The sequence below is a fragment of the Nicotiana tabacum genome, chromosome 24, assembly GCF_000715075.1.
Source record: "Nicotiana tabacum cultivar K326 chromosome 24, ASM71507v2, whole genome shotgun sequence".
NCBI classification, from domain to species: Eukaryota; Viridiplantae; Streptophyta; class Magnoliopsida; order Solanales; family Solanaceae; genus Nicotiana; species Nicotiana tabacum.
The window spans coordinates 10,514,527-10,531,640 of record NC_134103.1 but is presented as its reverse complement, the minus strand read 5'-3'; the positions used below and the strand labels follow the sequence as shown (position 1 = coordinate 10,531,640).

At 34.4% G+C, this 17,114-nt stretch overlaps 1 protein-coding gene across 5 annotated transcripts; it reads right to left on the bottom strand.

The window, feature by feature from the left end:
- Positions 1–3,356: 3,356 nt before the first annotated feature.
- On the bottom strand, positions 3,357–16,831 carry LOC107800474 (putative late blight resistance protein homolog R1B-23). 5 transcript variants are annotated; one of them, XM_075248232.1, is made up of 3 exons: positions 16,312–16,831; positions 4,928–9,012; positions 3,357–4,833 (listed from the first exon to the last, which is right to left on the bottom strand). In XM_075248232.1, exons 2-3 carry the CDS (start codon positions 8,971–8,973, stop codon positions 3,696–3,698), a joined length of 5,184 nt encoding a protein of 1,727 aa, XP_075104333.1. In that variant the 5' UTR covers positions 8,974–9,012; positions 16,312–16,831; the 3' UTR covers positions 3,357–3,695. The 5 variants fall into 5 exon arrangements, with proteins under 5 accessions (XP_075104333.1, XP_075104332.1, XP_075104334.1 ...); XM_075248231.1 differs by lacking the exon at positions 16,312–16,831 and adding an exon at positions 12,196–12,286; XM_075248233.1 differs by lacking the exon at positions 16,312–16,831 and adding an exon at positions 12,196–12,283 and having other exon boundaries at positions 4,928–8,843.
- Between the last annotated feature and the right edge of the window lie 283 nt (positions 16,832–17,114).

The following is a 17,114-nucleotide window of genomic DNA, read 5'->3' as shown; positions in this document are numbered from 1 at the left end:
ATTACTTACAGACGATGAAGACTGCTCAAGGAAAATCTTTAATACCTGATGGAATTTTCTATGATATATTATCAAGACTTCCTGTCAAGTCTTTAACGCGTTTCAAAAAGTTGTAACTCTCTTTTCACGGATCTATACTTAATTTGTAGACATCCATCAAAGCCACTCTATGTGTCGTTCTGATAAAACCAAATTCCTTGTACGATCAAGGGACCAAGAAAATTTTTACACCATGGAGGCAAAAGCCTATATTTCTCGTATTGAGGAATTGGACGATTTTATAAACGGGGCTAGATTTGATTACATTAAAGGTTTGATCTGCTTATGGAATACAAAAATGTAGCGCGACCCTGTTATTTATAGTCCCAATACAAGAAAAGTAAGATCTCTTCCTCACCCAAAATTATATGCAACCGTTGATTACTGTTCATTAGGTTTCGAACCAGACAAAAAGTACAATATTTTGATGATTACAGGTACTTATGATTATTATCGTAGTCCCAAGAGATACTAGGTTTTAACTCTAGACACAGACGAATTATGGAGAGAGATTAAATGCGAACCCTTTTTAGATTTCTTTACTATAGGGAGGAGTTGCACAAACGGAGCTATATATCTCCTAGGTAAAAACTGTAAAGACATAATAAAATTTCAGAAATATCTCGTTTCGGAAAGATATATCATATATTTCCTTAGGAAAGTTTTTTAACTTGATAGAAGTGGAGGAAAAATTGGTAGCCATACATATTAGTACTTGGAAGATGGGAGAGATGAATTTATGGATTTTAGAGAGGTCGGAAAGTAGTGAAGAATCCACGATTAAGCTAAATTGGATATTCTTTTATAATTTGAAGAATAAGAGTTGGAGATCAGAAATATTGGAGCTTGAAGAAAAAGTTACAATTACTGGTATCTATAGTTATGTAGATAGCCTCTTGCACTTGGGATGTATCTGATGTTAGTTTCTAACTCCAACGCTTTATTATGTAGTTATGAGCATAGCCTTTATTCCTTAGGACAAATTAGATTTTAAGATTAATTGAACTTTGAAGAAGATCAGATGCATTAAAGTCTGTGAAGTCTTGTATATGCATTAGTCTTGTTTTCGTGGATTCATGCACCTTTTCTTACCCAAAAAAAAAAAAAGGTATGTGAATTTTCGACGTTTTTAATCTTTAACATTTTGTGCTTATACTTCACTGAATCGAGGATTAATTGGAAACAGTCTCTCTAACTCCACGAGATAGGGGTAAGGTATGCGTACACACTACCCTCCTCAGACCCCACTATGTGGTCAAATAATTTTGTGGCTCTTTATAAACTTGTTTTTAGTTTTATAACCTTACCTATCTTTTTTTTTTTCAAAATAATTCAAATAATCATTATCTAATGACAAACAAGAACAACTAAATTGACTGGAAGCGGAAAGAGCCACAGATTTGGATTGATTGTGGATTATTTAGCCTCGAATATATACATCTAAAGCCTGATCAGTAGATCTGGTCAACAATGACAGGATGCCTATTTTTTTCACATGGATTGATTTGCACTATTTTTTGTGTTAATTGAGAATGGATGCGAAAATTAATACTCCATCCGTTTCAGAAAGAATGAACCTAGGTTCTTTGACCATAATTTTACAAATAGTTTTTAAATATTTTTAATTATTAACTATTGTGACTTAGAGCTTGTTTGCATGGTGTTACATATTGTATCGTATTGTATTGTTACTTTAAATATAATCTTTATTTTGATTGTTACTTAAATTATATTGTATTGTATCGTTAAATTTGTCGTTACGTAACGACGAAAAGTGTCACTTTATTTAACGACCGATTTAGTGTGGTCGTGTCGTTACCTTATTTTTCTCTCTCATCTCGCCCTTCATTATTAATAAATAATCTTATTTTATCATTTCCCCTATCTTTTTATATAATGATTTTACCTCGTATCCTAATTTTGCTTTATAATATTGCAAGTTTATTCTTCATATTGTTGGTACGTGATATCATGAAACGATGGCAAACGATACAGTCTATACAAATATTGTATTTATCAAACGATATAATACAATACAATACGATACATATGAAACGATATGCAACAACCATCCAAACAAGTTGTTATAGTACTTTTTATGTTGTTCTAAACATGAAAATGTTATTTCAAAAACCTTAAAGATTCTACGTTCAAATTCACACCAAAGATTAGTCAATTTGACCCTTATATCCCGAAAAATTTCAAACAAATTGATGTAGACGGAGTAGGAAAACTTCTGCAAATGGGGAAAAATGGAAGTGAGAAGAAAAATCGTCTTTCTCAGTTTTCACCTCTATCTCAATTTTCATCCTCAATTTACCAAAAAAACAAGTTTCCAGTATTCTTAGGTCTGTCTACTTGTGTTGAATTGTTTTTTTTTTTCAAGGTGAATTCAATGGTTAGATAACGATTTTTTGAAAGTTTCTTTAAAAAAAAGTTTACAAAAATAATTTTAAAAAATTATATTAGAGGAGAAAATTAGTCAGATCACAATCTTTTTACACTAATGTTAAATAGGTTACAAAAATTATAACAAATATAAGGTATTTATACTCTTATACATCCTAATTAAATTTAAAAAATTTAAAAACAAAGTTTTTACTCCCTCTGTTTTAATTAATTTGAACCTTTTCGGAGTACAAAGGTTAAATTGATTAATTTTCTGTGCAAATTCAGACATAGATTCTTTAAGTTTTTTGAAATAAATTTTACATATTTTGAAACTATATTAAAAAGTAGGATAAACCACAATAGTTAACAATTCAAAAAAATCAGTCATTTGCAATAAAGAGATTATTCATGATATATTCTCCAGGCTTCCTATCAAGTCTTTAATGTGTTTTAAGTGCGTCTCTAATATTGTAATTGTCTTTTATTAGTACTCTAAATGGGGAGATAGTACTAATTAACTACACAATCAACACAAATTGGATATTCTTATAATTTGAAGAAAAATAGTTGGAGAGAAATTGAAATTTTGGGGATTGGAGAAAAGGATAAGATTGCTGGTATTGTAGATATGAGGATAATAGCCTCTACTCCTTAGGACAAATTTGATGTTAATTTTGAACTTTTAAAATTAAGTGAACAACAATGGAGTATTATTTAGGTTCTTTACTTCCAAACGAATAATAGCAGTTCTCTATATAATCATATGTCTTCATTTTAATTAACACTAACATCTTGTTTTATAAGGATATAAAAACATGAATTTTCTAAACTGCAAAATAACAATCATTTCACATTTCCAGTATTTTCAAAATATTCAGAAAAAGTCATTACGAGTTTCATCACAAATCAATGTTGACATTCATTCAAACGCTTCAAAATAAAACATAAGTTTCTAAACTGCAAGTTGTTTTGTAGGCAATAACAACCACTAAAATTACTCTCTTAGCAAACCTATAATACTAACAAATCAATATGTTCAGGTTGAAAGAACAACAACAACAACAGCAGCAACAACAACAACAACAACAACAACAACAACATACCCACTATTATCCCACACCGTGGGGTCTGGGGAGGGTAGTGTGTACGCAGACCTTACCCCCTACCTTGTGAGGATGTTCAGGTTGAAAGAAGAATGAATAAGTAAAAATGTACTCAGGGCAAGAAAATACCAGATAAAAGAGTCAAGGAGATGATCTTGTAGCTCAATGTGGAGGCTGTATAGTAACTGTCAACGCATTATTTCCCATGGTATCATGATGCGTTGTTCGAATTTCCACGGCCGAATTGGCAACAGACCAGCAACACCTGTTTACCTCAATGCTTTTTAGAGATATAGCATCACCAAAATGACAAGGGATTTCCTCAAGCCGCTCACACTTGGTTAAAACCAAATGTTCAATCATAGGAAAAGCATCATCTGAGACAGACCACTGTGAAATATTGATATTGTCCAAATTTAAGTATTTGAGTTTAGGGAACTCTGAATCTTTCACTTCCCATTGATTCCCTTCAAAAGCTCTGAAAAGTAAATTCAGAATCTCCAAGTTAGGCAATTCTCCAATGGTAGAAATTGCGGACCAAGGTAGACGAAACTTGGACAAAGTCAATTCCCTTAGTTTTGAGGGGAAACTAAACTCATGAGGAAGTTTAGCTGGATAGCTGTTGGAAACCAGCTTGAGGGATTCAAGATGACTTAGAAACTCTAATCTGGGAAAAAGAACACACCTTCCTTTCACTTTATCTGAATAACCAAATGTCCCCGAAAATATACAGCTCAACTTTCTCAAATTTGGCATCTGTTTCAAAATCATCTCTGCCTCTTCACCATAAGAGAGACGTGGAGTGGAAAAGGTTTCCAGGTCATTTAATTGACAGTTAGCAAGTGATTCCCTCATGTTCTCGTGCAAACTAAATGAAGCACGACGTTTTACAAGAATATGCCTCAATTTGACCATCTTCAGAAGAGAATAAGGTAATATCACCTCTCCTCCCAATCCCCTTACCACAAAAGTTTCAAGATTCCATAGCTTAGCAATAAATGAAGGAATTGAATTTGCATCAGTTTGAACAGCAAAGTACCTCAAATGAATTAGAAACTGTACTTCACTGGGAAATGTACCACCAATGTTGAGGGAATCCAAATCCAACACCTTAACAAGCTTGAAGCTTTCAAAGATGAAGGAGATGTCACGTGGCCATAACAAGTTATCTGGATCTGTCACTTTGAACTGTAAAGAGCGGGCGTTCGAGCGACATGGCCGCCATAAATCAATCTCATCCTGGTAAGAATGAATGAACAACCGGTAGTCCTCGGGCTTTTCAGGAAGAATATCCTCTCGTCTGAATTAGATACAAAGGAACGAAACAAAAAAAACACGTGACAATGAGAGTTGGTATAAGCATAATAAGATGAAATCAGTATAATTCTATGTACCTATTTATTTGGTTGAGGAAATTTTCTTGTTTGGCCTTTTCCAAGCAGAAATTGTGCAAGAGATCATGAATGCGGCACTTTTTCACCTTGTCGTTGGGTCTCTTCTCCATGGCAATTATTAGATTTCTACTAAGAAGATCTTCAAGAAAATATTGTGCGGCATCTTCTGTTCTTTTTTCCTTGTTTGCTTGTACAAACCCTTCAGCTTGCCACAGCCGAGTCAACTTGGAGACATGAATATCCTTGCCCTTCAAAAATCCTCCAAAATAGAGAAAACAGGGCTTTAGGTGTTGTGGTAAATTCTTATAACTGAATCCAATTAAAGACATGCTCTCTTCCGAGCTACCATTGTTATGTGAACCTAGAGTTTCCTCTACTTCTTTCCACAAATCTTGTTTGTTCTCTTTCTCTTTCAGAACACCAGCAACTATCACAATGAAGAGAGGCAACCCTCCACAACATTTTGCTATTCGAGATCCCACATCTACAAGCTCAGGTGGACAGCTCTTCCCTTGAAACACCTCTTCCTGTAATAATGTCCAACTCTCGTCATCTCTGAATAAACGAAGATGATGGGGATTGCTTTGACATTTAGCATAATTGGCAATCTCAGTCAGCCGGGTCGTTAGAATAATTCTACTCCCACTATGAGCATCTCTAAAGCACATGTATAAATTGTCCCATGCGGTTTTATCCCACACATCGTCAATGAGAATTAAGAATCTCTTGATTAACAAAACTTGACGCAGCTCGTTAGCTAATTCACTGTCTTCTTTTTCAGAACGATCAGCAGGGTGAAGAACATCACTCAAGATGGTAAGCAGCAATTCTTTCCATGAATATACCTGAGTCACACGACACTTAGCGTGAACATCAAAATGAGAGGTAACTATGAGATCATGGTAAATCTTCTCGGCAAGTGTGGTCTTCCCAATTCCAGCCATACCAACTATGGAGATAATATCTAGCTGAGATGATCCTCCAAGAAGCTGCTTCTTTATTTTGTCCATTGCCTCCTGAAAACCTTCCATTTCTTCATTTGTTCTTGGGGTATTAGCTGATAAAGATGGTGCAAGATTTATGGGACTCTTTGCAACTTTGTGCATTGTCACATCTATCTTCTTTCTTCCACAAGTCTCACTAACAACTTGATATTCAAGCTTAATATTCTCAGCAACTTCAGAAATCCAAAGAACTTTGTACCAGAGTGGATGAGAACAAGCCAAGCACGAGTCAATGATATACTCTGCCATGTATGCCATTTCAGTAACGCTTGTTATAAGACCACAACGTTCATAACGCTCATCTAAGTTTTCTACAAGATGGTCAGTCAATGATCTTAGACACAATAAACCCTCCTGGACTGATTCAATCTGACGCTTTAAGTCGATAACTGAATCAAGCTTAGAAAGTAGCAACTCCTCCAATTTTCCCAAGAAACAATTGAGAAATCCTAACTCATTTGTCTTTGGGAAGCTATAACCTAACGAATATGGAACTTTTAGACAAATCATTTTGACCTCTACATCAATATACTTAAGTAATTGCTTGACATCAGAGGAATATAACATGTAATACCAAGTGGGTCTATGACCCTTGACGGGGAAGAAACAGACATACTTTATATCTAGAACACGTTTCAAGAGGTCTTTGAGTTCTTGATGCATATCGCGGTACTGTACAATATCTGCAAGAAAAGAGCCCAAGTACTCTGATTTGTCTTTGACTACTAGGATCTGGTTCTTGAGAAAAGAGATTGAACAAGCATCATAGTTGAGAAACATGTCCTGGTGATTTAATAAGAAATTAATAAGGCCTTCTCCATCTGTCATGTTGCAAGGTGATGTATCCAGAAGATGAAAGCATATTTTTCTGAATTCTACCTTGACAGACTCAATCTCTTGTAGCGAATCAGATAATGAAAAGCTCATTTTCTGAGTGCTGCTCCCATCCTTGAAACTTTCATAACAAGAACCAATGATTTGTCCTAACTTGTGGGCAGTCCCTTCAGCATGCATTAAGAGGTCATGCAATTCATTAAGCTCTGTGTGTTGCGTGAGAACATCCATGAGAAAAGCTCTGAGGAAAATAAGCTCTTCATGAGCACTTTCAATCAGATCAAGAATTTCAGCTTTCAAAGTGGCTTTGTGCTTTAGTAAATCCATCAACCTTCCCTCCGACTTGATAAGCTTTAAAGTTAGCGTCAAAAACTGAAGAACAAGATTGACCTTCCTACTTTTGTTGTTGTCCACAGCATCCTCATAAATTAAACAGATAGCAGATTCAGCATCAATTGCAGTAGTTCCAAATCCTGTCAAGAAATCATTCTGCTTCATGCATCCAATGCTCTGAACTGGAGGGTCAACAAGATACATTACCAGGAGCAACAACCCATAGTAATATTTTTTAATCTTATTTGCAACAGTAAACGTCAAATAAGTTTCATCCTTCAGTAGTAGAGTATCAAGAATATATTCACGAAACCCCATCAAAATCTCATCCATCTTGGGGCTCTGAGAGGATGGTGCCTTTGAGGATTTTAGCATGCTGAAATAAGTATCAATGACCTCAAAGTTAAGAGGAAGAAAGTTCAGCAGATTTATTGTAGGATGGTTCAGTGTCGACGATGCAGAAATGTCGAGACACATCTGCCTACTCGCTGCCCTAATAAACTTGAACTTAAGAAGCAATTCAAAATGCAGGCGATTAATTTTCCAGGCATAGTCTTCTTGCATCGAGTAATGAGAAAGAGAATCAACGACTGACCATGCTTGGTCAGTCGTTGACTGAATGAGGGTCAAAAAATCAGTTATCTTAGGTTGCTCTTTGCACTGGTCCAATAAAACCATGAGAAAAGTTCCCAAGAGTGCCAGCTCTTCTCGAACATAGTCGATCAAATTTCCCAAAGGAGCTATTATGGCAGCTTCACTGTTTAGTAGCTTAATCAGATGGACATCTACTGTGACATGGTTAAACTTCAGTTGCAAAAGAAAAAGCACATGGTCTATTTCAGTAGTCTTCAGGTCCATATCCTCATTGTAGCAGGAGGAGTAGATCACAATTGCTGCCTCAACGGCCAGAGCTTCGATATGTGGTTGAAGAGAATTGAATTCCTCGAGTGGAATGCGTTCTGATACAATGTCGAGGAGAAATCGAAAAAGGTAAGAAAGTCCTTGTTGGAGCCATGGAATTCGATCATCAAAGGTAACTTTTAAGCTGGCATCACGGCTTAGCAGCTCTTCCAGATCCTCTTTGAGACCATAAACAAAATCAGATATAAAATCGACACTCATTGCAGTCTCCGATTGTGATGACTTTGACCCTATCAAGAGGCTCAGATAAATCTGCCTCAGTTCAGGCCTAAAAGGACTTATCCTTTCCAGCAATTTAGAGAACTCACAATCTAACACACGTGCCTGCAGGTCGTCATCCTCCTCCATATTGTAGGCTGCCACAAAGTAACATAGGTGTAGTGCACTATAAGCTACATCCTCAGCATGGGTGAAGAGATCCTGCATCCTCTCATGCTCAATGCACCGCTTTGCAGTTAACGTGACGAAAGCTTTTAGATAACTCAGCTTCTTTTCAAGCACAAATGTGGAAGGAGCATTATAATGCTTTAAAAGAAGTAGGCACAGTATAATACCAAAACAATCAAGCAAAGCTACGACAGACCTCACCATTTCGATCATGATTAGGCTAGATGATCTTGATGGCTTTGAAGCTTTAATTCGTTCAGCAATATTCTCCAGTTGAATCATCTTCAGCAACTTTGAAATCATTCCAATGGTGTCACTTGTCTCGCCAGCTTGATCATTCATGTGAGAGCATATTGTATCAATTTCATGAAGAGCCTCCATAAATAGGGCCCTAAGTTGTACAGATATCCCATTTTCAGGGTGAGCCTTCTCCACAGCTACGAAAGAGGGAAATACATGTGTTAGCTGATCCACAACATTTTTAAATTGATTATCCGTCGAACTATCTAAATGTTTGCCCATCACAAGGTTTAAGGCATGTAGCACATAGTAACACTCCTTGGCCATCTATTTTCCACCTTTTCAGTTTTCTTTAACTGATGACTCCTGATAAAATCCAAGTAATAAAATCAATATCTTCAGATAGCTTGACACAAACATATTCATGCATATTAAAAAGGGTCCATGATTTATGATTACTAGGCTTTACTTATATTTATATTAATTAAAATGACCCTCCCCACCCCCAACAAAAACCTCCTCTCTCCGAAGAATGCATGCAAAGGCAAATGATCTTAATGTAGATATACATATATTTATGCGTGTCATATTTTAACTTTTATTCTTCTTCTAAGGTTGTGCTGCATAAGACCCACTATGGTCCAACTCTTCCTCGGACCCCGCCATGGCAGAAGATTAGTGCATAAGTGATAAGACTGACCTTTTATTCTTCTTCTAAAACCCCTCCTTTTAGTTCCAGTATCAAAACTCAAAATCATGCATGTGCGATCATATTTTAAAAAAAATAAAGAAAAAAAGAAAAAGGAATTGGTAAAACCATTTTGCATCCGGTATCCAGTGGTCCGATTAATCCAGGTTCGCCAAGTAAGGCTCGTTACATAAAGAAATACTCCCTATTAGGAATTTTTCATTTCAAAGACTCGAACCCGTAACCTCTAGTTAAGGATTGAGGGATCCGTCCGTCTCACCACATCTCTTGGTGTTTCTCTTTTGGTCCTTAACCCATTTGTCCATAGATTTTTTTTTTTCCTATTTTCCGATTTTTTTAAAGAAAAACGTGTTTGTCCATGAAATTTAGTAAGTTTTTGGAAATTTTTCGAAAATGAGTTTTTTCTACAATCACAAAACTGCAATATTTTTTCCAGTAAAATGCATGTCCAAATATATTTTCAAATTTCAAATTTCAAAGAGTATCATTTTTCAACTTAACTCCAAATACTACTTTTCAAAAATTACAATTTTTATGTCCAAACGCCTACTTAATTAATGCACTTCTACACACATGTTTGGGGAATTTTGTATCTATATCCGGTTTTGGGGTCACAATTGAACCTATAACCACTTTGCAAAAAGGTTTGCACCCATTTTACGATCAACTTCAGACTTATCGGGTCTAAAGTTAAAACAATTAGTCTGAAGTGAAAAAATTACACTTCAGATGCACTTAAGGCCAAATAGGTCTGAAGTGCAACCAATGGTTTCATGCACTTAACCAGGGGCGGCCTGACCCTAAAGCAAGTGAAGGCCCCAAAAATTTAAGGGCCCCAAAATTACTCTCTCTCTATATATAATAGTATATTATTTATATAATTATCTCTTATTATTGATAAATTTATTTCTTTATTGTCATATTAATTTTTAATAACTCGATTAATTCCTCTAATTAATAACTAAAATAGGTTTCTGTCAATCTTATTTTATTTTTTTACTTAATTATATTTCTCTATTCATTAGTTGGTCATGTAACTATATCTAATAATCTAACTTATTATTTATTTTTCTTACATAAATTATAATCTCTCCGTCCCAATTTATATGAAAGTGTTTGACTGAACATGGAGTTTATGAAATAAAGGAAGGTTCTTAAAACTTGTAATCTTAAATAAATCATAAAAAGTTGTGGGCTAGAAATCATCTCATTAATGGTAAAAAGAAAAAACTAAAGTTGAATTGTTATCAAATATAGAAAGGGACTTACTAAAAAAAAGGAGTCACTTAAGTTGGGACGGAGGAAGTATGTTTTCTGGATTCTCCCATTTCAGTTGTGATGCAATCAACGTTAAATTCATTTAATTTTCTGTATTTTATAAAACTAAGTTCTCATTTTTTTTTAATTTCACATACTCACTTGTCTATTTTTTTTAAAAACGATGCTCATTAAATTTTTTATATATATATATATATTAAGGCCTTGCTTTAGGCCTCGGATGATGTTGGGCCACCCCTGCACTTAAGGCCAGTAAGTTTGAAGTGAAAAATTGCAATTCAGATGCACTTAAGGCCAAAAGGTCTGAAGTGCAACAAATGTTTTCTTACACTTAAGACCAATAAGTCTGAAATGAAAAATTGCACTTCAGATGCACTTAAGGACAAAAAGGTCTGAAGTGTAACCAATGGTTTCATGCACTTAAGGCCAATAAGTCTGGAGTGAAAAATTGCACTTCAGATGCACTTAAGGCCAAAAGGTCTGAAGTGCAACAAATGTTTTCCTACACTTAAAGGCCAAAAGGTCTGAAGTACAACAAACGTTATCCTACACTTAAGGCCAAAAGGTCTGAAGGGAAAAAATTGCACTTCAAATGCACTTAAGGCTAAAAGGTTTGAAGTGCAACAAACCTTTTCAAAGGCCAAATAGGCCTGAAGTACAAATTGCCTAGAAACAGAAATTTGTTCTTCGAATTATAACAATCCAATATACGGTTTAATACCTAAATCTACTCCAAATGAGCTCAAATTGAAACATAACCTCCAAATATCATCAAGAACAAACATCAATCATCAATTTGTTAAAACAACAATAAATCTAACGAACCCATTTTGTAATTAAGAAAAAGAAGAAGAAATCCTAAGAAATAGTAAAAAATAAAGAGTCATAACAGCTCACCACTGTAAAATATCATAATCTACCTTAAAATATGTTCACAAACACTATATTAAATCACTGTGACCCGAAGAAGAAGAAAGAGGAGAAAAAGGTCCGGGTATAGTTTAAATGGGGCGACCAAATAGTGGGTATAGGTTAAATGGGAATAAAAGGACGATGAATCTGACCTGTCACAGCTTAACTAGGTTCACCCGGATTAAAAAAAAATTAATGATATGCAGTCGCATTTAAAATAATAATTTTCAATCTGGAAAAAAAATTTATGACTTCATAGCAGATGAAATTTCCTCAATCCGTCTTGATAAAAACAAGAGATTACTTGGGGCCAATTGGGGTTAGATAAGCTAACTCACTGAGACTTTTCCTCAAGCTAAAAAAAGTACGTAAGATTTTGAGTAAAGAAGAAAGATCAATTGACTTGTATTCATTATTCAAGCTGTTGATTCAAACACCCTTTTCAGTTTCAAGCTTTGGACCAAGAAAAAAGAAATGAAAAGAAATAAAATAAACAAAAGAATTAAAGAAAGACAGTAAGTACAACTTACTTTCGTACTGATGGAAATTTAACTTCAAAACCCCAATAGAAAAGCAAGAATTAATTGATTTCAATTTGCTGTTTTCTTTCTTTCTTCCTTTTTCTACAAAAATAGAAGAAAAAGGCTCACCTCTTAGCAGAGCTCATCCACTGTTTAATTTGAAGGAAGAAAGTTGATCTGTTTGGCTTCTACCTAGTTTCTTGTGAATTACTAAATAGTTTTATTCATTTGTAAGTGCATTCCTTTTAATGTGAAAGATAATAAAGTGGAGTAATAAACAATGCTGATTAATTGATTAGTAATATTATCTTACTACCTCTAATAATGGTCTTTTATTCATTTTTAATGGCACTTCTTTTCATGTGAAAGACAAAAGTAGGTATAGGTAGTATAAACAATGATTATAGGGCGCCAAAATACATAAACAAACATTCAAACTTCACCCCAACTGTCAGTTTGACAATTAAATTTACTCAATAATCCAGTAGACACAGCATATGTGTCTAGTAGACACTGCTCCGAACAGAAATCGTTAACCGAGCTGAATCGATGATTTAGTGTATTGGATTATCCATGTAATGAATGGAGAACGGATTGAAATTTTGTAATTAACGACTTAACGGTTTGGAATGAATTATTCAATTTTTTTATCGGGTAACCCGTTAAGAATTTTTATATTTATATTTTTACCCTTATGTATATAAATTAAAGTACCATTATTTATCTGTGTTTCGTTCCCATTGTTATTTGTATATTACACTTCTTTTTTAACTTTTTGATTCAATTACAGGTGGCTGCCCAATTTTATATGAATATTGATTTTTTTCACATGTACATTTATTTATTTGCATATTACATAATCGAATTCTAGCTTAGACCTAAGTTAAGCGTCAGAGCTTTGAGGCGAAGGCCGAAACTTTTGCCTTTTGATTGATTATGAACGAATGTCCTTTTGAAAGTTTGACTGATTACTGAACGAATGTGTTTTTCTGGTTTTACAAATTTGGTTAATATGTGTAATGATAGTATGTGTAACCTTGGTATTGATTGAATGATTGTTCAATAATTGTTTATTTGGTTTAGCTGATAAGCCGCCCGATAATCGCACGACAATTGTTAATCTGATATCAATCCTCATGTTGTCTTATTGGATGGCTAGCGAATTACTATATTTATAATACAATAACCATTAAACCAAATTGTTAAGTGTAATTATCCGTCCGATCCGCATGATAAGCACCCCTAGTAGACACTCGGATCTAACTTGGCGTGTGTTGTCTTCATCTTTTAGGCGTAAGATGTTATTCCAAAACCTTTTCCAGTTGAAAGAGTTAGAGCCCGTTTAAATAGACTTTTTTTAAGTGACTTTTAAGCATAAGCTAATAAGTTATCAATTTTAGCTTTTGGCTTTTGGCTTTTTTTTATCATTTTAACTTAAAAACAAGTGCTTAAAAGCTCTCTTTTTTTTAATTTATCCGAACACTATAAAATGGCTTAAAAGTTATTTTGGCTTAAAAGCACTTAAAATAAGCCAATCCAAACAGGCTCTTAGTGATATTTCATTTTTACCCTTATAATCTACCTCAATTATTAATTCCGCAATATTGAGATGAGTTTATCTCATATTTGGTTGTGATAAAATCGTAGTATAACTAATTCCGAGATTAGTTATTCCGGGATTAGTTATCCCGGAATTGTAGTGTTTTTATCCCAATGAGAGGGTGAGATAACTAATCCCTCAATAATTAATCATGAGATAACTTATTTCTCAACCAAATGACACCTTAGATTCTTCATCACCATTAAACTCCTCTTCGACCAGACGCAGGCCAAATTTCTTCACCTTCTGATAACTGCTTCTTCTTTTTTCTACTTATTCCACTGTTATTCTATCTCCCTCCATTTATTTATATTTGTTACATCATTGATCGGAATAAAGAACTGAAAAAATTCATTAGTTAATTTTAAAAAGCAAATTATACAAGACGCGGAAAGCTGGAATCTGTGGGGGTGGGCATCCTATGTACCACAAACTTAGAGAAAAATCTGCCTGCGAAGAAATTTGAGGTAATTTAGGTAATCTATTTGCTAAGAATCACGAGCGAAAATACATAGGAGGGTGCGGGGTAGGGTTTCTGATCGGAGTAAAAGGGTGTTTGACTAAGCTTATAAGCTGGTCAAAATAGTTTATAAGCATGTTTTGCCTTATCTACGCATTTGATAAACACCCATAACTTATAGGCCAAGTACTTACAGACTAAAATTAGTCATAAGTTGGTCACCCCCAACTTATGATTTTTCAGCTTATAAGCACTTTTAGTTTGACCAACTCTTTTACTAGTTTATTCCTAATAATATTTTCTAATTCACAAAATACTTTTTCCAAATAAATTTTCTGACTTTATCTTCATTCCATATTCGTTGTTAATTCTTTTCTTTACAATTTATTTTTTAATTTATAATTTTTTGAAAAAAAATTCAAGAGTATTTTAGTCATTTTAACAAAAGAATAGCTTATAAGCATTTTTTATCAAACATATCAACTGCTTATTATCAGTTTCAGCACTTTTATCCAAACACGTAAATACTTATTTTAAAAATCAGTTTCAGCACTTAAAAAAACTTTTCATCACTTCAAGTTTATCAGCTATTTACAATCACCTAATCCAAACGGGCTCTAAATGAGAAAAAAAAAATGTTAGGCAAATAATGAGTAGTATTCAACAACGTTTATAAGTAAGCATTTAATAATTACAATTATAAGTCGTATTTAATAATTACGATTACAAGTTGCATTTACTAATTACGATTTATAAGTCACATTTACTATAAGTCATATTCTAGGATTGCGATTTATAAGTTGCATAGTATAATTGCGATTATTTTGCTCCCCACTCTACTCCCTTAAGTGGCATGCTACCTCTTACACCTCCTTTTTCGAAGAATAGGGAGTTTTTTCAGTTAAAGTGACATTATTCGAAATAAGATTATTTGTTTAATTAGAGTCGTCACTTGGAATAATTATTATGGTGTCCCAAGTCACCGTTTATTTTAAAATCTAAATCGAGAAAAATTAACTCTATTTATGGTCCGCGAACACAGAAGACCAGATAAGGAATTCTGTCAATCCGGGAGAAGGTGTGAGGCACTCTCGAGTTCCGTGGTTCTAGCACGGTTGCTTAACAATTAATACTTGGCCTAATTATCTGATTTATTACATGTTAAAAACCTATTGTGCATTTTTACTTTCTAACAAGTTTTAATTAATTATTTAAACACTTTAGCATTTATGGGATTTATTTGAACAAGTTGTGATGTCGCGCACTCGTTTGTTTTTGTACATATTGCGAATCGCGCCACGTGAAACGCATCCGCGATTTACAACATGTTTATTTTTATTATTATTTGAAGTTGGGGTCAAGTCGCGTAAAACGCACACTTGAGTTTGGAATTATGTATGCTAGAGGAACCGTGCTCATAGTCACAATGATTTATTATTAACGGAGCCTAAAGCAACTACGCGAGTTCATGGGTAAATTAATTTTCCTAAATTGTAGATAACATGTGAAAGGTCATAGATTATGGAAAGAAGATTTGAGAAGACGTGCATCTTGTTCTTAATGGGCTCATATTAACGTAATAGTTCGCAATCCTCTCATTTAAAGGCAAATCTTTGATTCAAATTTAAACTAGCTAGTAAGGTTCTGATATTTGGCCTATCTTTAACTAACAGCCGATAAGTGAGACTTGTTCAGTTGGTAAAAGTATCTTCATCTACGACCGTTGGGTCCTGGGTTCGAGTCATGCTGGAGGGAAACGTGAAAATACTATACATCCTCTTAATTTGGGAGGGATTTAAAAAAAAAAAAACTAAGAACCCCTATGACTTGAGAATTCTGATTTTGGCCATTTTATTATGTAATCAATGTGGCCTCTATTGTGTTTCCAAGCCACAGCCACTTAAGTTTTAAAACCTACTAATTCCTATGACTAAATGAGGAACATTATTGTCAGCACTATAATCTTAATCAGCAACAAATGAACATCAATTTTTAGTCATGATTATTCACACAAAATTATCAAAAGAACAAGACAAATTTAATGATAAAATAAACACCTCAATGACATATGCTCAAATAGACAAAATATATCCAAACAGTGAAACATCCATAAGAAACCAACTCAAATTCATTTTGAATTCACTTGAAGAAATCGAAGGAAACAAAGTGAGGGATAGAATTGAACCTTATGAGAATTTAACAGAAAAGATCTTCATCCTTACATTTGAAAGTTGCTAGTACAGCAACAATGGGTACTCAAACCAAAGCCACTATCGGAAAACTCGAAAAGGGGACCTTGACGAACGGAGATGGTGAAACTCCGGCGAAACGCCGGCAAGGCAGTGAACTAGCAGAAACATACTTACATGGCTTCGGGACTGATTTTAGGAGTGGAATGGAGAAGCCACAAGTGCTGCGTTTTGCTAGATCTACTGCTGCGTTTTCTGCCATGTTTGAGATGCATTTTGACTGAGTTTTAATGGAGTTCGAACAGTAATTTTGCGGCTGTTTCACTTTGCAACGTATCTGGTTTTTGAGGACGTTTTTTATTGCAGCTTTGGGCTGGGTTTTAGCTCCTTTTATGGGCAGATTTTTTGGGTTGTTTTAAAGTGATATTTTGAAGCGGTATTAGCGTAAAGTGACGTGAGGGAGTTGGGTAAAAGGGTTAAAGGTGTGCTAGTATAAAGTGACGTGAGGGAGTTGGGGAAAAGGGGTAAAGGAGTGCTAGTGTAAAGTGACGTGAGGGAGTTGGGGAAAAATGGGTAAAAGAGTGTTAGTGTAAAGTGACGTTAGGGAGTTGGGGGAAGTGAGGTATTGGTGAAATGAGAGAGATATAATTTTCTTAAGTAACACCTATAAAAGATCAAATAAGAGCTAAAATATGTAAATTAAACTTAAAATATATTTACATACTAAAAGTGGTGAAAAATTCAAACATGGTCAAAAATTAGGTGTTCACAGCATGCTCATCTTTGCTTGAAAACATGA

Excerpts from the sequence above, each read along its gene's own strand:
- LOC107800474 (XM_075248232.1), bottom strand. The coding sequence starts at position 8,973 with ATGGCCAAGGAGTGTTACTATGTGCTACATGCCTTAAACCTTGTGATG. Across the intron at positions 4,834-4,927 it reads TTCCTCAACCAAATAAATAG|ACGAGAGGATATTCTTCCTG; the intron begins GTACATAGAATT and ends TATCTAATTCAG.